General features: G+C 41.3%; 1 protein-coding gene across 5 annotated transcripts in view; it reads right to left on the bottom strand.

Annotated features, from left to right (window-relative positions):
* Positions 1–8,747: 8,747 nt before the first annotated feature.
* The window catches only part of LOC5577114 (brefeldin A-inhibited guanine nucleotide-exchange protein 1), a 32,752-nt gene continuing 20,837 nt past the window's right edge, over positions 8,748–20,662 (bottom strand). For all 5 annotated transcript variants that reach the window (XM_021845808.1, XM_021845811.1, XM_021845807.1 and 2 more), the window contains exons 3-4: positions 15,547–20,471; positions 8,748–9,355 (exon numbers count right to left, since the gene is read on the bottom strand). In XM_021845808.1, the coding sequence (XP_021701500.1) occupies positions 9,206–9,355; positions 15,547–20,471 (5,075 nt within the window). In that variant the 3' untranslated portion in view covers positions 8,748–9,205. The remainder of the gene's footprint in view (positions 9,356–15,546; positions 20,472–20,662) is intronic.

Raw genomic sequence — 20,662 nt, 5'->3', positions numbered from 1 at the left:
ACTCTTTGAAAGATTTCGACAGCTAGGGCTAGGGCGGATGCACTAGTCTTCGCCTAGTTTTCACCTGGGTGCTGCGGACAGACTCGATATGCTTGTGATGCTTGTCAAACGGGAGCCTGATTGCCGGAGCCAAACATTTGAAATTGCACGGAGACGGAATTCAACTCAATTTTGGGTTGTTTCAACGCAATTCCGTAGTTGAGCCCAATAACTCAATTTTGGCTAAATTTCCAAGGTCCCCACTAGGTAGTTTGGCTTTAATTCCATTAGAAAAATATACTCAATTTTGGGTTGATTTAACACAAAATTGAGTTCTTTCGACCCAAACATAAGAAAAGTTGCATTTACCCAAATTTGGCTTATTGGGCCAAAGTACCCCCATTGGGTAGATGCAGCTCTCTCTATTTTTGACAACATTCGTATGGGAGAAAGAGAAAACCGAGAGATTTTGGGTTGAAACTATAATCGATATACTTAATTTTGGGTAAAGTAAACTCAAAAATTAGGTAAAAATATTTCTCCGTGTGAGGTTATGTTTGCTTCGGATGAATTATTGTAAATTTTGCCCCTTATCGAACGCGACGATTTGTAATCGTCGCCGGTGAAACCGTCGCCAGCCAACCAGCCGCTGTAAATTTGACGTTTCACCAGTCTTACCAACATAACGGCGAATCACCTCCTTTGATTCGTTTGCTAGCGGCGATTTTGTCGGCCTATTTGAAAGTTGGCTGCGCGTTTTGTTGGCCATGAAACAGACAATACTAAGGAGAGTCAAGGAGTATTGCATTCAATCAAAATTAAAAACCAAAAAACTTTTTATTTATTTTTTTTAAATCGATTTTCTTACATTTATGATTCCCATATGGATTTGTTTTTAAAATGTCAACCGAATGTCGAATTTTGATCGGCGTGTTTTTATCGAATCGTAATTCTTCAAAGATTCATGTTCAGTGGTATCATTACTCCGAACAAAAGAAGATGAGCATAAACTCTCATTAAGTGTCTTCGTTTTTGTCTAGTTATTATCATAATATTTGAGCCACTTGGAGCGGCGAATAAAATCCGTCGGCAAACGATAGAAACTCACACGATCGTTCCTGTTGTTCCTTCGGCAACCTTTAACCGAGTATCGTATTGTAATCAACATTTTAGTTATGGGTAATATAGAATAGATAGACAATAATCGACTTCCAGAAGATTTTCATATGAACTTATCCATATTTCATATGGAGTCGATCGAGTCCATATATAAACAAACTTTGAGAAAGTCATGGGTGTTTGAACACATTCAAGCTCTCCAGAGAGAGATCGGAGAGCAACATTTTGAGAGCAGAGAACTTTGAATGACGTTAGAGGGACGAATGCGACAAACACAATTCGTCACAAGAAACATATTTCAAGATTAGCTTGAAAATAAAAGGGGGTTCTGTTCGCAGTACCCAGGTTTTCACCTCCTTCACAAAAAAATTGAATTGTTGTATGAAGGGGAAAATTAGAGAGCAGATTCTTGTGGTGAGGAAGGTACACTCAGGCAAATGGACTATCAAAATACATAAGAACCACTTATAGAAATTCGCAACAATAAATCGGGTTGAAACTCATAGCTTTGCCTTATGAAACCAAAATTTGAAAACAAAAAATGTTTTCGCGGCAACCTGGAATCGAAACAAGGACCTAATGCGCTCTCGGGCTAGGCATTGGATATATATAGAAAGCGTTGTGTTTGGATGGGCATCTAATTCTTCCGAAAGAGGTGCACTTTGCGAAAAAGGACCACGTGATTATTGAGCTGAAATCGAATTCAGGTTAACTTCTGCGTTCATGAGTCCTCTCATGGCGTAGTGGTAACGCGCCCCAACTAGAGATCGGGGAGTCGTGAGTTCGATTCTCACTGAGAAGACGTGTAACTTTTTCGCAAAACTTCACATCAATTTGTCCATTTAATTCAATTGCAAACTATATGTAATGTTTAGCTTTTCGGTAGTTGTTAAACTTCCACTCGGCTGGTTAGCCGTAAACCACGATTCATAATTAAAAAAAAGAATTTAAGTGTGTTTTTTGTTCTTGTGTTGGGCGTATCATCACTGCGACTATTTGATTTTTCAGTAAAGTTAATGTTTTCAAACAGCATGGCCAAACCTATAAAATTCAACTAGGTGAGCCCTCCGTGAGTTCTTGACGAATTACTCTTAGAATCGTGTTGAAAAAACTGCCGATTTTTAGTGAAAATCTTTGCTAGATTTCTCCCAAAAACTTTGATTATGTTTTGTAGAACGCTTCATGAATTTCTAGCAAGATCCTTAGCAAATTATCACGAGATCTCAATGAAAACTTAATGTAAGCTTCTTTGTGAAAATTCTAAAAAGATTCTTAGCACATTCCTTTTGAAACCATGATTCAAAGAATCCAAGCGACATTTCCTCGATCTTTGATATATCTCTGAAAAGACTTTAAGCAGACTTCAAATGTTTTTTTTTTTTTTTAGATTCTATGAAATATACTTTTGACATTTGTAGACTGTTTTTTGACATTCTTAGCAATTTCCTTGCAGAATCTTGATCAGACACTTTGCAGATTTCTTTTAAAATATCGGTACATTGTTGGGGAGATTCTTGCAGGATTTCCTGGACTCAATAGATAAATTGCTGTTCAGAGACCCTCAGTAGATTCTTAAAGGATTACTGACGAGATGCTCGATGTAAATTTCTACTTCTACTGTGGTGTTTGACAGACTTCAAACAATAACTTTGAGAAAATACTTGTCGGTAAAAACAGAAGTCAAAATACACTAGTGTCTTCGGAAAAGTGATAGATTATTGTCTTGGAAAAAAGCTAATTATAAATTATGCTTGTGCTCATACCCGCTTATTAGAAGTTTCTCGAGATCGTACGCCACAAGTCCTCAACGTTAAATATTGAAAAAATTAAAATATTTGTAATCACTGCTGTTCGGAATATGAGTCATGTTCAGAATTTGAGACAAAATAAAATTTGTACAGGAAAATTGTGATAATTGCAAATAGTCCTGATTTTGAATCTCCAGAAATTGGTCACCCTACCCAATGGTCTCCGCGTTGGGGTTGATACCGGTACCTTCACGGGTTGCGCCAGCTTCCTAGGGCGTCGGGGTTTCCAATGGTCGGCTTTAGGTATCCATGGTGTGATCCTTGGAACTTAGGCGGGCCTTCAGGGCAGCTACAGGGGTTCACCACGGGTTTAGACGGGTCGTGGGAGCCTTTGCTAAATTCTTCAGGCAAACGATAACGGGTCCTGGCAGTAGGGTTATGGATAGGGCGTTAGGAAGGCTATTGGGTATTGTGGATACCGTTTGTATCGAAGCTACGCCTACCTGATTCGAACGGTCTATGCACTTAAAACTTTCTTCTAATAACGGTCACTTTAAATTCGGAATATTTCCGTATGGTCTCGCTGAGATCTAGATTGGAATAGACCTTTTGCTTAGCGCTTTTCAACCCAGTAGCCTGCTCATCATGTTCCCTTTTCCGTACCCTTTCTGTTATTCCCTTTTTGACGTGGCATACCTTATGGCTGACCGTGTTCCCCTTTTTGGCTCACTACTAATACCGGAGTAATACATTTAAATAACAATTAATAATAACATAACAACCATATAACAATTTTATTAACATTTCTTCATAGTTCTAACAATTAATGTAATTTTACTAAACAACAAACTAACAACAAATATTAACAATTATTCTGAAAAATAAATAAACAAATTGGGATCTTCTCAACGGTAACAGTTTCTTCCAAAAAATATGTTGAATGTGGTACAGACTTTAGGTATAGATTTTTATGTCGTTTTCGTTTTTAGGAACTGGGTCGGTGATCAACACATAAACAAACAAATGTCAAGCAAATTGTAGTCCGGTCGAACGTGAATCGGGTTGGGGTTGAAACTGTGATTCAGAACGGGTTGCGCCAGTTCCAACCCAGGTTCAAAAACGAATTCGACATTAGAGTTCCTGGTACAGATGAAAAAGATTTTTGAGCCTTCTATACAGGTATAAATGTGGCAACTCTGTAGACAAGTTATTTGGAGTAGTGTTGGATCCGTTGAATCTGTTGCATGCTCCTTGTGGGCGAGCGACGGAATCCGCATCTATTGTGTCCAGTTTGCGCTGCGCGGAAGAAAAAACGAAGTGTGCCGGTGAATAGAAAAACAAACGCGTCAGTAGTGTTGGATCCGTTGAATCTGTTGCATGTTCCTTGTGGGCGAGCGACGGAATCCGGATTGATTGTGTCCGGTTCGCGTTGCGCGGAAGAAAACACGAAATGCGCCGGTGAAAAACAAAAAAAAAACGCGTCAGTAGAGTTTGATACGTTGAACCTGTTGTATGCTCCTGTCGAGCGAGCAACGAAATCAGTATCGTGTCTGGTTTGGATAGTGCGGTCATTCGTGTATATGCTCACGTATTCATTTCGAATTATATATTTATTGTTTACCAAAACGAATCCTTTCCCATATCCAAACTCCCAGTGTTTTCTTGTGGAAGTGCAGAGGACTCCTCGGCTTCTATAAAGCAAGTAACACGTCAACATTTTCCTCCCATTCCCAAATTGACCTGCATTCGGACGCAGCCGGCGCCGTTATTGTTTATTATAATAATAAGAGCACCAGGATTCTATGTGACCGGGTTTCTAAAAATTTGCTGCATTTTTTCTCGCGCTCTTCAAGTTTCGATTCGGCTTGTGAATTTAGTTTGGCTGATAAGATTATATCAGCAATTTGTTTATGGTGAAAAATGTAGTTGAAATCATATAGTACACAGAAGGACGAGTAGATCGGTTTCCGAAGGGGTAATGTGTTGTGGTGTGCAGTTGGGACGTTCGGTTTCCCTCTAGTGAAATTATGCTCCCTGCGCCTAAAAGTTTAGTGTACGTGGTAATACAAAGCACTGTTGGAAAGATTGGTCATCTTTAGCAGCTATACCCAATTAGGAGATCCGGTGAGTTTGTTCCAAATTATTATCTGAATATTGTTAGCAATAGTTCAATCCTAATAACTGCCGCGGGAACGTTCTGTTTTTTGTGTGTCGTGCATCATCAGTTCGAGATTACTCGGTTTTTGAGCTTTTAAAGTTAAAACACAAAGATGCGCGTCTGTTCGTTTCTTTTTTTTATGAGCTGAATACGTTTTTTTGTTCCTAATGTTCAATTTTCGAATACCTGGTTCAAAAAATACTGCAAGTCTTACGCGACGGTTTTGTTTTTGTTCTTTTTTTTTTTTTCTTTTTTTCTACCGATGACCCTCGAGGGATCGGTTCTGCTTTTAAATCATTAATAAGCAGATACCCACACTTGATTCGTCGTAGACATAATCATTTAAAACGGATTCTAATTAACCATACAACTTAAATAAGACAAATATCTTCTCTTTGATTGCCGGCATTCACAAGATTAAATTAAAAACACTTAAACAAAAACTGCTTTGTGTCTATCGCTAGCTTTCAAAGCGAATCCTGACCTTTTACCTCTCCCAACCCCTACCTCCGTAGCACTTATGAGGGTGTCGCTGAGTCGGTGGCCTCTCATTAAGTAAGTGCTACATCAACATTTCCTTCCTCTATCCCAAGTTACGGTAAAGATGGGCGTGGCCAGGAATAGCGATATTTATGGTTTTGGTCTTCTTATCTAAGATTGGATCAAGGAATACTCCCCTTCCTTGTTCTTGAAGGCAGTCTGAATAAGATTATCAAAAATAAAAATAAATGTTGCTAGTATCCAATCTACGAAGTATACCGTAACTACGCTAACGCTAACGCTAACGCTACGCTATTATAATAATAAGAGCACCAGTATTTACACATTGAGAGGATGATACTGATCCCGAGTAGCGTCTGTTAGTAGTTCCCTGTGTAAGTACAGCTGTTCTTGCAACTGCTGGCGGTCAATCATGCTCATGCTCATGCTTCTATACAGATATAAATGTGGCAACTCTGCAGACAAGTTATTTGTAATAAGTTACGAAGCACCAGGGGATTTAGAAATGTATATTGTGTATGTCTTTCACTACTGGACTGCGAAGTGCGGCTTCATAAGTGCGCAAATGCAAATAAAAGTGCCGGGATTGCATTGAATAATGTTGGTGTCTTCGGAGCACTTATTCTCTGGACTGCGATGAATAACCCCGCTGAAGACACCAACTCGATTTGATGCAATCGCGCACTTTTACTGGCGTTCCCGCACTTGTAAAAACTTCTGCAATAGTCCAGTGATGAAAGAAATGCGCAATAAATAACCTAGAATAATGCTTAGACCATTCCAAAACATTCTGAATTTTTGACCATAATCTGCACATAAATTATTTAAAGCGTGTGATGCCTACATTTAATAGTTTACAGCACTCATTAAGGCTCAAGAATCCATTGCTCCAATTTTGAGCAAAAAAACTGGTTTTGAAAAATTGTAAAACGATGATGGTTATTTTCCCCTTAAGTCTGTTAAGGCTGTTTTTGAACTATCAAATCTACAACAGTCTATACTCACCCGATTCTCGTGAAACATTCTTTTTTTGTCATTTCTCATCGTAATAGGCTGTTTTTGATCACGCCAATCTGTCTTGAAACGGCCTACTTTCCTGCACTGAAGCATGCAGTGCGGGAATAGCCATTACGCAACTGAAACCAGTGCTGTAATGATTCATTACGCAACGCTTTCTCATTACGTAACTGATTTGAGTTGCGTAATGAATCTTTACACAATTTTTTTTTCTGAAGTTGTAAAATAATAGTGAATGCATTCCGATAATATTTCTGATACCCTCAAGCGGTCTTCTACCCTCAAGCGGTCTTCTACTTCCCAACTCTATGGTCCCTTCAATATCGAGTTGTTGAGGGTTGACTATATCAATTGATCATGAATTTTCGGATAAAAAAAATAATGCCCAGGATTTTACTAGCGTTTCTATTTACGATACCTAATATGCATGTAAATGTATAATATACTGTATATTCATCATTATTGTTGCTTACAATAACAGAAAACAAAAATCGCGCCACCATGGGCTCACCTCTTTCTTCTCTTCATCTCTTACCCATTGTGTCCTTCTTGTGTTTCACAAAAACCAACAAAATAATGCAGAGTGCACGAATGATCGATAATTATGTAGTTTTAGTTAAACCTCTAAGCAGTGCAATATCTCATACGTACGTTCGCTTCACTTGGCCTGTTGTTGCTCAATTTAGCTTCTATTTTTTTGTTTGTATTTAGAGAATTTCCACTATCAGTAACACATCCTGACTATAAATATTGTTTCTTATACTCAATTGAATTAAATTACACATCTGCTGCTTGCTTCCGCATCCATTTGTTTTAGTTTGACGATATCGACTAATCAGAGCTTAGAAGTTTTGTTTAAGTTTAAAGTGTTTCATTCTGAAACACGTGTTCGGTCCGGTTTCGGTTGCCGAAGTCTACTGTTATAGATAGTGTTGTAAAGCTACGGTTAGGAAAGTTGGGTGAGAAAAATGGTAAGTTGTATTCGGTATTTTGATTTGCTTGCTTTTCAAGAGATTTTACTGCTAGTGATTTTCTAGTAAGGTTTCTCGTTTGACTATTTCCTACTGTTCACTTTGTCCTCTAGAGAATGTAGTCTATTTCCAACGTTGTGAATTTTGCTTGAAATCATTTTTTCCTTTTAGAAAATAAGCACAAAAAAGAAGACACAACTTCGGCTTGCCACTCTCATCTCATCGCTCAAAAATGTATCCAAAAGTTTGCGTGAAATCAAAACGTTGCAGCTAAATTGGTTTATTTTAGCGGTTTTGTTTCTCCGTTTCGTTAGGTATCATTTTTATTGACTGTCGTTCAAGGATATTTACACCTGGACTTGATTACGGAAAATCACATTTGTAATAATTATAAAATTTAATGACATTTTCATACTAGTCATTGTTACTTTTTAGAATTTTACCTAACGGCACGGAAAAGAGGAACAAATAGTTTGCAGCTGAGTGATTCTCTCTGAAATCAGACCGCCATCGGAACATATAGAAAGAATTCAAATTATAGTAAGAATTCAAATTTTTGGCTAAGTTTGCTGGAATATGCCAAAACTAGATTAGAAGCATTTTGGTTAACACTCAAGTGGGTGGACCCCTCGTAAGTTAATCAGTTTTCGAAACATCCCATTTTCATGAATCTCAGGTATTTCCTCTTCGCGAGTTTCTCTTACAACTCATAAGAAAATTAGTAGCATCGTTAGAGATGAAGGAAGAGTGAAACTTATTCGAAGTAAAAACAAATTTCCCGGCATTTTCAATTTGGCCGCCATTTTGAATTTTATCAGAAAATCTGTTTTTTATCATTAGTGCATCGCACTTTTTAAATTCGAAAGCCATCATCAGGAAACTGAGAAAAAATTAGTAAGAGCAGCTAGAAAAACTAGGTAAGCAATAAAGTGCTCAAGAATTGTTCACGGCAAGCAAACATTTTTGGTTAAAAAGAGGCTTTAGAGATCTTTCATTAAAAATAAAGTTATTTTAAAATAGAAAATATTGATCAGCTCTCTAAAAAGCGACCAGCTTCTAGTCTTGTACCTAAGAGTTGTCGAAACTAAGCTTATTGGCAAACAGTTTAGCTAACTGGCTAGAGGGGTCCACCAATATGAGTTGTCCGAAATGGTTCCCATCTAGTTTTTAACATATTCCAGCGAACAATGGCAAAACTATGAATTCTAACGATATGCACCGATGGCGGCCAGGTTTCAGTGAGAATTACTCATCTAGAATCTGCGGAATAATTTATATTTTGTCTACATCAGTACCACAGACAATGATCGATTTTATATATAGGTATATGAATAATAATTTAGTACAAAATAAAAATACTTGAAAAAGTATTTCTTGTTTACAGTAGCATACATAATGTATGGATACAAATAAGCTAAAAAATCCCAGTAAAATGACTACAACCTTGGTTTTTTATTCCAACTGTTTCGGGCCTGCTGATGAAGCGCCGGGGGTACGCTACCGCTCGAACTTCCGTGCCGACTGCCAGGGTAGTCACCGTTTGGGACAATATTGCTATGTTGGTGGTGTGGGACTAGAGCTCCACCGAACGATCCTCTCCGAACTGCGGCCAAAGAATAATGCTCTTCATGTCGGCACGGTTGCTTGGCGCTTCGATGGTGATGCGCTCCCGGTTGAACCACCGGCAACGAGACACCACTCTTCCGGCGATACTAGGTGGCACTGTTGGCGGTACTAGAGATTCCAAACACCGGACTGATGCGCAGAAAGACGCGCCGCAGAACGGTCCGCAGTTCCGGTTTCAGGTCGAAGCACATCAGATCGCACATTAGCACGTAATAGCTGGAGATGTGGGCAGCAAACTGGAATACATAGGTAAGTAGAATATAAAGATAATTAGAGAAACAGTTTTACATTTCAGATAGTTCAAATTTATTCACCTTTTTGATAATAATAATAATAAATTAATTGAATAACAAAAAGTGCCTAATCATGTAGCTACCCAGAACGGATCTAGAATTTCGATTCAAAGTAAAGGACCGCTGATATGACAAAGCAAAACCATGCTTCAGTGGCTACCAGGTGACGAATGAGACTTGTCTACGACTGATTGATTTCGCCGCCTCGAATAATAGGTCATTCGTAGAAAAAACCGGCAACAGCAGACCCGCCTATTTCGGGAGAAAAAAACGCCACCTGGAGGAGGAGTGCGAAGAAGTGGAACTTCTACTTATGCCGGTATCAAGAAACGCAGAAGTTCAACCAAAAGCTCAACGTATTCGTATCCCGCAAAGGCTTCGTGTTGCGAATCGAGATCTGCAGGGATAAGGATGGGAGCAACCTGAAGCAAGGACGAACGTGAGGTGATCGAAAGGTGAAAGCAGTACTTCTTGAACGGTGCTGATAGCGCGGGGAATGAGGTTCAATAAATGTCTAACATTAGTACTCCGGACGATTGAAATCAATCAGTTTCCGCTTTGAGAAAGGTTAGGGATGCCATTGAATAGCTCAAAAACAATAAAGCAGCTGGATGGTAAATGAAGCTGAACTCATTAGGATGGGCCCAGAGAAGCAGGACATTTGTCTGCACCGCCTAATAGACGGAAACAGACAGCTGCCAAACTCGTCTACAAGAAATACAAGTTATGAAAATAGCAGATCAACTTGCTGCCTTGGGGAGAAACGCACACTCTCAAGATTTGAAAATGTGGGTCAAATAACTGATTTTAGCTGCATGGACAGAATCATGGCAAGAAGAAAGAGAGTTTTTCTTTCGCAAGGTCAAGGGTGAAACGAGCAACTGGAATGATCAGCGAATCCTATCTAGAATGGGAACTGGACACACTCGAGTTGACCATATGGCTTCAGGACAATACCGTCAAGTTATGTGTGATACTTTTGGCACTAGAGAGTCTATTGGACACATTCTTGCTGATTGTTCTCGATATATCCTTAAGAACAACCTATAGCTATCGGAATAAGAGATGTGCTTACCAATAATCCTTCCACAGAAGCAGCTCTGTTAAGCTTCTTAAAAGAAGCCAAACTCTATGAACACATTTACCTGGCGTGTTACGACTACGACTCAAGACAGCACTCCAGGGATACGGACACAAGTTACGTAATAAATACCACGCCAAGCTGATAATGAACAACGGACTACTTTTTGATTCAGATTGATATTCAGAGCACTTTACTCTAGTGGTGCATTCGTGTCACCCTTACAAAAAGTTTAGCTGAACTATTAGACGTTCTTGTGGTATTCTCGGCAGAATCGAGAATTTAAAAATAGAACATTCAAAAATCCCAGTGAGAATCCGCATAAGATGTCTGGTGGATTTTTCCAAATTTCTTGTAAAATTTTTTAATCTATATCTTAATAAATTTCTGTACTAGTTTCTTGGTAAATTATTATAGAAATAATACCTGAATAAGTTTATGACAAACTTGATAAATTATTTTTGGCTGAAATTTCAAAGAGACTTCTTTTATGAAAGACTTTTGTTGAGCTTCCTTCAAAAGGTGGGTCAAAGATCCTTTCAGAATATTCTGCGTTTCCTGAATTCTTCAAAAAAGTTTTTAAAGAACCCTCTCCTCTTCAGACACTTTGATATGCTGATGTTTGCATTAGAATAATAGAAACCTGTAAAACATTACTGTCCTGCTATTGAATTTTATGAAGCTGATCCAAGTTAAATTGAATCTCTGAATAGTATATAGGATTTTCTAATGAAAATTTTGAACAGAATTCATTCAACCTCTACTATATGGGAAAAATATAAAAAGAGTGATAAAACTTTTTAACATTAAATCGCATGAGCCACTATTGGTACACGTGTTCCAGTAGTTGCGCTAGTGCTCCAGTAGTAGACGTTCGAGAGTGATACAAGGAATTTTGAACAAAATGGTAAATTTTTACAAAGGTTTTACATTTTTTCCTCGGAACAGCAACTAATATCTTTCGAATGAAGCATAAAGATCATCTCTGGGACTTTTCTTCATTTTTATACATCCATTTTAAAAACTGCTTCTAACCATTGATCCACTACTGGACGGCAACTATTGGTGCAAGGGAGCAAATTTTTTGCGTTAACTTAATTATTTATATGACTTTTTGATAGAATAAAAAGCTGAAATTTGGCAAATCGACTAAACTAGAGGCGATCTATTCACCAAAAATAACACATGTCGTTTTTATTCAAAAATGTACGTTTTATTCCATAGTCCAATCTACTGGTACATTACAACCATTGGTACCGGCACCCTATATGGAGAAATTTTCAGAGTAATCCTTTTGGAAATTATTGGAAATAACTTTGTTGGATTCCCTGAAGCAGATTCTGGAGAACTTCCTTCAATTATCCTTTGAAAAATCTCAGGAGCGATTTCTGGAAGCATTTGTTAAAAAATCTCTAGAGCTTTTTTTTTTTTGAGCTTGATTGGCCGCCCGTGGATGCTACTCCAGTATCGCCAGATCAGCTGCACTTACACAAGGAACCAACCGAATGACTGCTTGGGACTAACAGACACCCTCAGTGTATAAGTGCTGGTGATCTTCTATTTTTAGGCTATAATGGCGCCTGCCACGTCAGAATGCAAACCAATGTGGGGAAGGGGGAGGAAATGATGTTGCACTTATACTAGCCCACTGTAGACCGTGGAGTCCGACTGCATCTACGCCAGTTCATGCGGAGTGTATGGCTTGGGGGAAGAGCATGGCAGAGAGGTTTGCTGTTGTGGTTAGCAGACTGCCTATGTATCAGGCGTAAGGAAAGGCATGCGCGTGGAATAATGGAAGCGTTAGGGAAACGGTTTCTTGTCCGTCTCTGGTTCTAGCGTTTGCTATGAACGAATTAGTTTGAGTGTGATAGATTTAGAATGGAAGACAGAAGCAAGTGAGAGATATACAACTACAAAGTACGAGGAAAGGGACGGGCCTGGGATTGAACCCATGACCTTCTGCTTATGAAGCAGAAGTGGTAGCCATCAGACCACCAACCCAGTCCATTTGTTAAAAAATCTCTAGAGTGTCTAAACGTAGGGTCAGGCGGGGCAAGATGAGCACCCTAAGGATAAGCGCGATTTAAGCCTACTTAAACGTTCTTATTTTGGTAAAATTGGTAACCATCCTTATGTTTTACAGTATTACTTTGACCTCTAACCATTAAAAGTTTTAAAAAATGATAAATAGTTTTCCAAATATCACGTTAAAAAATAGCTTTTTTATCATCGGTCAAAAATACTGCGGGGCAAGATGGGCACCCCCATAAAAAGATGCAATTTACTAAAGAAAACTATTATTTTGCAATGCTTGTAATATCCGAAGATTTTATCTTTAATTTCTGATGGTATTTATGTTCAACTAGCTTAGTTTTTAAAACATTAATCAAAAAATAAATAACTTTTCATAAATTACTAAGATTTTACTTAGAAAATGATTAAATTTGTTGTTTGTTCATATATTTTTTAGAAAAAATAGTTTTGTGCAAAGGGGATACCGTAAGTCAAGCCCACAGCTAAATGTGGTTCTATAATTTCACAGTTTTACTTAATTTTGAACATGGTGCTCATCTTGCCCCAAGGGTGAAAACTTATTGTTATAATCAAAATAATTGAAATATTTTTTAAATTTGATAAAAATTTTGCTCCTGATTATCTACAGAAGATTATACTATAACTATACGGCCAAAAATTTATGAATTAATTTGTTTACGCAACAAAAATATCACTTTTAGATGATCAAATCTTATATGAAAAGGTAAACTTTTGGACTACTATGTATTTTTGACAATATTTACGTTGTGCTGTTGATTTTTTAGTTGAAATTTGTGGCCGTCATATCAATTTGATGATATTCATCAGAACCCCAAATAATTTATTGAAAAAATTCGGTAGGAACGACACAAACTAGGGGTGCTCATCTTGCCCCGGGTGCTCATCTTGCCCCATATTCCCCTATTCCACAACAAATATCTGGAGAAATCGTGAAGCGCTCCTGAAGCTTTACCACGAGGAAATTCCTGGAGAGTAATCTCGTAGGAGTCTCTGGAGGTTTCTCTTTGTAAAGTTTTACATCAGTGTTTACTGTAAGGAGAATAAGAAAAATAGTGACTTTAGAGTCCTTACCAAAGAGACTTTAGAGACCATCAATTAAAACTAGAGAATTTTAGGGAAGATAAAAAGAGACCTGCTATGAAAATTGGGAAAGAGAACAGCTTTTTCAGGAAGCTCACAAGACTGATAAAAGCAAAACTGGCAACTCTCCAGATGGTTAGAATCTTACCGGGGACTACGCCTATTGTTCATTATTATTTTTTATCTTCTCGCTTTGGCGCAGACCTATTTGGTCCAAGTCTTGTGATTGTGGCAACATATTGTTACGCTAGGTAATAATTTGTCCGGTTATGAAGTAAATTTGAGGTGTATGCAAACTTTATTTCAATCGAGTTAATTGTAAACCCACCTGATTTTAAACAAACCATTACACTACTGAAGGGCGCTTGCTTGAAACAGAAAGCTCAGAAGAAAATAGCTTGTAAACAAAATGACAGATCCCCACTTCCGCTGCGAGACTGCTCACTTTCGCACACACGCGTATACCGGTTGAAAAAAGCCTCAGAAGTGATCTAATCCTGCGGTAGCAGATTCGCTCCGCTGCGGCCGTCGAACCGGAATCGATTTTGGAATAGTAGTTGCGCAGAGGAGCACGCTAGCAGCACTCACGTCTTTGGCTGGCGAGAAAACCTCAGCAAATTATATCCCGCGACGCGACACGCTACCGTCAGCAATGAAGAGATCGCCAATCGGAACCCCCTGCAGGAATTCGCGAAAACGAGCGCCGCAGGAGAATTCGGCTTGCCAATTGAAATCCGAAGGCATCGCACCAGTGAGTGGTAACAATCCGAGCATCGACAGAGCCCGAAACGTCACCTCAAGGGCGATCAGGACGCGATACGAGACATCAAACTGATCCGACCGCTTCGAAAGAGCACCGCTTTTCTTTTGGACATCATCAACCACCACGGGAAGTAATAAAGGAAGAGCTTTCAAAATAAGGCTCTTTTCTTTTATTTGTTGCAGTCTCGATTCGACCCCCCCCCCCCCTTCTACGGGAGCGGCAGCTCAATTATTATTATTCATCTTTATTTGAGTGGCTTTTCGCCCTTGGCGAGTTCGCCACGCAGCTCAATTCGTCGAGCAGGTGCTTAGCCTGACTAGCAAGCCACTCGCGACGAGCGCCGGCTGCAGCAGCATTGGCATCAATCACTGGGAAGAAAGGCCAGTTTGCGTTTAACCGTGAGGAATGAACTTATTCGCCAGCTTGCGGACGAGAATAGTGTGCAGATATGCACCGTGGAAGGCTGCTTCACGTTATTTTTTTTCTATCCAAAAATCATTGCTGCAACTCAAACATTGGTTTTAGTTTCTCCAATGAATTGTGTGTGCATTTTGTTTATTTTTTTAAATGTTTGTGCCAGCTAGAATATTAATCAATCGTTCATTCTTATGTTAGAATGTATCCTACGATTCTCAACAAATCCAGTCAATTTGTTTGCTTCGCGATCGATATAAACATTGTAGGCCGAATATTTGAAAAGGTGGAGAAATGTACACACGTCAGAAACATGAAGCAGCAAGGCAGAACTATAGGTTATTGCGTCAAACATAGTTATAGTTACATGCTAGTAAACGGAATCGAGTGAAACAGTGTCACGATAAACGGGGATATCTTCGAGGTGACCGATAGTTTTGTAGTTTTCGACAAGCACTGAACATTGACTATGTCCGAGGAGAATCGGTAAGCACTTGGGGTTCTTGACCGTCGTGTGGTTAGGTTCATCATTGGCGGTATGAAGAAGAACGATGTGTGGCGTGGAAAAATGGACCACGAACTCGCCCAAGTCTACAATGAAGATAGTAGCGAACGCCGGAAGTATACAACATGAGGCAGAATGGAGGAGGGAGAGACACGGCCACGAATCGAGTATTGGGACGTGAAATTATTGTTTAGAAGTTAACTGAATAAATGAAATTAAGTCTACGAAATACTCACCCTCGAATCCGGCATCTTGAGCAATCGAGTCATCACCAGAAGCAACAGCGACGTCCACGCATCCCGATGCGGTTCACTTTGCAGCGACAGGAAGTAGTCCAGCGCTTCCGTGCACACGGCAATCAACCGTTGCTCGATGTCCTGCCAGTCGCGTCGTCGGCTCTCGTCACTGTACATTTTGAACAAAATCCGCAGCACGCAGGCCAACGATTGCGTTTCCTGCTTCAGCAGATTCGGCTTGAGCGAACCCTTGAAGCCGGCCTTCCACAGCACGTTGCGCTGCTCGTGGTTCGAGTTGAATTTCTTCGCAAACCTGTGACTCTGCATCAGGCAGTCGATCAGCTGCAGCAAATGAGGGGTGTTTAGGTAGCTGTACATGCCCTGTTCTTCGCGTTGGCACTCCTCAGTCGAAAGCGAATGATTCAGAATGGAACCCGTGGTTGATCCGATGCTGCCACTAGTAGAATGGGACAGTTCAGCTGCCGCCTGGGCAAGTGTTTCGGCATCTTCCTTGCGGGAAGTTGCCGGGAAGAAGATGATGTTGTCGATGGTTTGAATCAGTTCCAGCTGAACAACACACTTGATGAGAAGATTGGAGAAGAGCGTGGCGGTTTGGTTAAGTTCCGTTGCTTTCATCGAGGGGTCTTCCAATAGATTATGAACAGAATGCTGCGAAGGGGTTCGTTTGAGAATGCCGTGCCGTGGAATGTCTCCATTCTGCGGATAATGCGAAGCGTGGTTGATGATTTGCGGATGCGGATCTGGCTTCCATGTGAGTAATTCGTTCGGCAATGTACTATTGAATATATCCAACATGCATTGGCAAGTTTTGTCCCAAGTGTCCTCATTGAACTTGAGACCATTAGATATGACGAGGTTTTCCAAACAGTTCGTTCCAGATCGGGCTAGCTGTTCATTGTTCTGCTGGACACACCAATGGAGTTGACAGTACAGATCCTTCAATAGCATCGGCCCAAGTACATCAAAGTATTGGGTAAAAACATCTACTATTGCGTACAAGGCGTGATTGCAAGTTGTGGTCATCCATTCGGCTTTCTCTGAGTAGTGCTCCGGGAGCTTCATGTTATCGAAAATTCGGAACAAAATGTTGAACAGATCACGCCACCAGTTTGGTTTATACGCATCGCCGTGCGTTTTGACTATCTCGAAGAGTACCGTTAATCCACGTGTCCTAACGTCTAGTTTGCATCGGTTCACAACACAGGATAGTGAAAATAGCATTGGGAACCACCCGCGAACCCAAACACGATCTTCCTCTGGAACCGAAACATCATTTTCCATACCGGCATGCTCAGCAAACAAATTTGGGGCGTCGTTCACGCACAGGGCACATGTCCGGACCAGTCTTATCGCTTCCATGCTGGTATCCGGGAACTTGGCGTTGCAAGCAAACTCAGACAAACACTTCACAGCATCTTGGAATGAATCTATCATTATTGGGAATTGTGATTGATATAAATCTGTTATGATTTTCCCAGTCGTCAAAAAGGCCAGCTCAACTATTGAACCATCGTGATCACCGGCCGCCAGATGAAACACCGAGAAAATGTTCTTCCAACCGGATTTGATGTTGTGAGCTTGAGAATTGACCATTTGCGCCACGCATCGAACGACCATATCCCTAATCGCCGGCGAATTGTTTTTCTTCATAATATGTTCGAATGGTCGCAAAAAGTCTTTCTGGAATCGGAAGTTCGTAAATTCTCCCTTCTCGATAAACTTCATCGATAGCTGCCTCAAAGAATCCAGCGCGAAAAAGGCGATCTCCTCATTGATATTGCAACCGACTGCGTTAAAATGCTCGCCCAAAATCTGCCATATTCGGGACCACTGCAGACGAATACGGCCCATGTTGTAATAGGAAATTTCGACAATTTTCTGTAGCGAGAACATCCGAGGCTGCGGTCGGGTCAACTCATCCAACGAAACTTGGCACAATGCTTTAACAAAATCAACGATCGCATAACCATCGAGTCGAATCGATCCGGTAAATATTCGGTCCACGGCAACTACTATACTCTGAGAACTGGTTTCTCCAATGTGCTCTTTGGCCGTGGGGTCTAGGGCATCCCGATGGGAGGCAGGGCCAGACAGGAATTCAGGTCGCACCCCAGTTCCTATCAACTGAGCCAACTCCAGATGAGAAATGCACTTCACGATGTCTAACCAACTCGTTCCCAGATAGTTTCCATCCGTATGTGCAACCATGATCAAGGTTTTGATGGTGTCGATATTCTTGGCCTTCATCTCGTTGATGGGCGAATTGGCGGTCAGAAGAGTGAAGCGTGCCAACGCTTGCACGTAGGCATCTCTTTCCAGCGTCATTTGGAATATGCAGGCAATTCGAACGGCACAACGAATGCCATCTAGACAAAGACTAGCAATTTCCGGATCATCACAGTCTTGCAACCCGACGGAGAATGCTGCTAGGAAGGAGGTCCAAGCCATCTTGAACATTGGTCTTACGTGTTCCAGATGTTTGGCTGAGGTGAATGGAGCCTTCACATGGGATACCGATTCCATCAGATTCTTCGCCGTCGTGGAAAGTGCTTCCATTTCAACGTTCCATAAGAGTTTCCGCTTCTTCTCATTCACAATGATCTGCTTGCCGGGTTTACTCGACACTGTGTTCTTCATCTTAATCTCATGCCCAGCTATTTCGTCGTAGATCTGCGAAAGGTACTCTTCCGGTAGATCCTTATTATCACTAATGCCTCGGTTCATCTTGATGTACTGCTCCTTGGTCATTTTGTGTTTGACTTGAGGCGAGTGCAGATCCGTAGTCAACATAATCACCGAGAAGGCCAGCACGTATACTGTATCAGCCGAGGCGAACAAAGTGTTGTTCGGATTGCAGTCACAGTATCTGCTAGCGAATTTCTCCATCAACCTATCAATCTTCTGTGCTTCGCCGGGAAGTCGAAAACCTTCCAAGAAGTATCTCAACGCGGCCACAATGTCCAGTTCGGCAAAGTTCATAGCATCAATATAGGCGCACATCACAGCTTTGCTTTGATCGTCATTCTCACCCAGATAGTCACCCACTTGGGTCTTGTCCAGCCGTTCATCCTCGTGTAACCATTTGGCCACATCCTCATTGCTTGTTCCGAGCAGCCCTCGCTCCTGCAAGAACTGAATCCCCTTCTTAGGTTTCCTATTGAACATGTCGATTCCCATCTCCATCACTTCCTTCCTCTGCTTTCGCTCTTCCAATTCATACGGAAGATCCAGCACTTCTCGATTTCCGCCGGATGTGTTGGTGCTTCCTACTGAGTTGATACTGACAGTTGATCCGCCATGAGACTTCATCGGTTCATGGTTCTCGTCTGGACTTCTCGCGCTAGTTACCGCCGGCGGTGGTGGGTCTCCCAACGTCGTCTGCGAGTTGGGATTTACGTACAAATCTTTACTCCATTCGACCATACACTTCAGGATCGAAACCAAACACTCCAATCCTCGAATGCGCATCGATTTCTCCTGATTAACCGAGGTTCCCAATTCCAGCGCCTGCCTTCCTTGAGCAATCTTCGACAGATCGTTGACCAACCGTTCAAACAAATTGGCGGCGGAGAAATCGCAATCGTAATTCACATAGATATCGACGACGCTCTGGGCATCGGCACAAATCCGTGTCAGTGCCTGGATTACCATCCACTTATGCTCAAACGATGAACTGTTAGCTTCCAGAATGTTCAAGAATATCTCCTTGAAAAACACTTCAATCTGCTTCTTCAAGTGGATTTTAAAGTTGGAAAGTAAAGCGACAAAGATCGACAGTGATAGCTCAAAAACCTCTGGGACGGAACTACCCCCATTTTTGGACAATGCTACGCACAAGTATTGTTTGATGGCCATGATGAACATCTCGTTCGAGCGGAAAACCGGCCCTGCGTTCTGGAGAATCGAAAGCAACAAATGCAGCGAAAGAATCTTCGACCGCAGCTCGTGAGATTTGGGATCCGGATGTCCTTCTGGGAGAGGTTTCATCGACAGTTTACACAGAGCTCGGAACACCAGAAATGCATCCTTCTGCAGAATGTGGGTGAACTTTGCCGTGACGATACTGTCGTTCTCGCTGGTCACCTCCATGCTTTCCTGCGAGGGTACCCGTGCAATCGAAGTATTATCCGTTCCGTTGTTGGACACTCCACCGATGCTTCCCGTTTCGGCATCTCCAGCCTCTTCGGAACCAGTTGAATTAGCTTTGGAGTTTTCTTCAGCAGCGGCCGCCACAGCTACCATAACGTTGTCGACAATTTCATCCACTATTCCGCGTACCATGTCGTAATCTGGATGTTTCTCCTCGACCACATTCGGAGATTCATCTTGCCCAGTGGTAGGCGACCCGATGGCACTCATCCCACTCGGACCCATCTCGTAGGCTTGGTTTTCCATCCGGGTGAAAATCACGTTCAACATCTGCGTCAGCGTAGCCCGCGCCGTAGTCTGATTGATCAAGTTCTTGCTCGACAGGTAGATATCGTAACAGGTGCGCACTCCCTGCAAAACTGTCCCCTCGTGTACCTCGACATACTGCGAAGTGACCACCGTCAGCAGGGCTTTGATGATCTGCAGTTGAACCCCTTCGTCCGTTTGCGGTCCCATGAAACAGTTGCAAATCGTAGTAACAATCCGATCGATCAGAAACTTGCCGGGATTTGACGAGTCCGGAATGTTTCCGGTGAGGTGTCCGTAGGCGATCAGCTTCTGCAGACAATCCAGCGCCGTCACAACGATCCGCGGGGTTTTGCTCTGGCAGGCCAACTCGAACGGGAGGAAGTACTTCTCGGCATTGATGATGTTGGCCGAATCGTTCTTTGGTAGCGGCAGCGCCGCCGACGGGACCGGAACTTCGCCATTCGGCTCGGTTTGACCGGCCTCTTTGAGTTCCTCCTTGATGTCCTCTGCGGAAGAAGAGAAGAAGATAAATGAGTCAATTTTTATACGATTTTGGAAATAGTGATTATGAGAAGCATACATTTTGCAGGAGCGCATATGGTCGTGCGACTATAGAGTTGGCCGCATAATAGCCCTGTAAGTTCAAAAAGGCTATTCAATGAGATAGTGGTTACTTGATAAAATTGTACAACTTTTA

This window comes from Aedes aegypti, chromosome 2 (assembly GCF_002204515.2).
Source record: "Aedes aegypti strain LVP_AGWG chromosome 2, AaegL5.0 Primary Assembly, whole genome shotgun sequence".
Lineage (NCBI taxonomy): Eukaryota > Metazoa > Arthropoda > Insecta > Diptera > Culicidae > Aedes > Aedes aegypti.
Note: the sequence above shows the minus strand (reverse complement) of the source record. Positions and strands in the feature narration are given on the sequence as shown.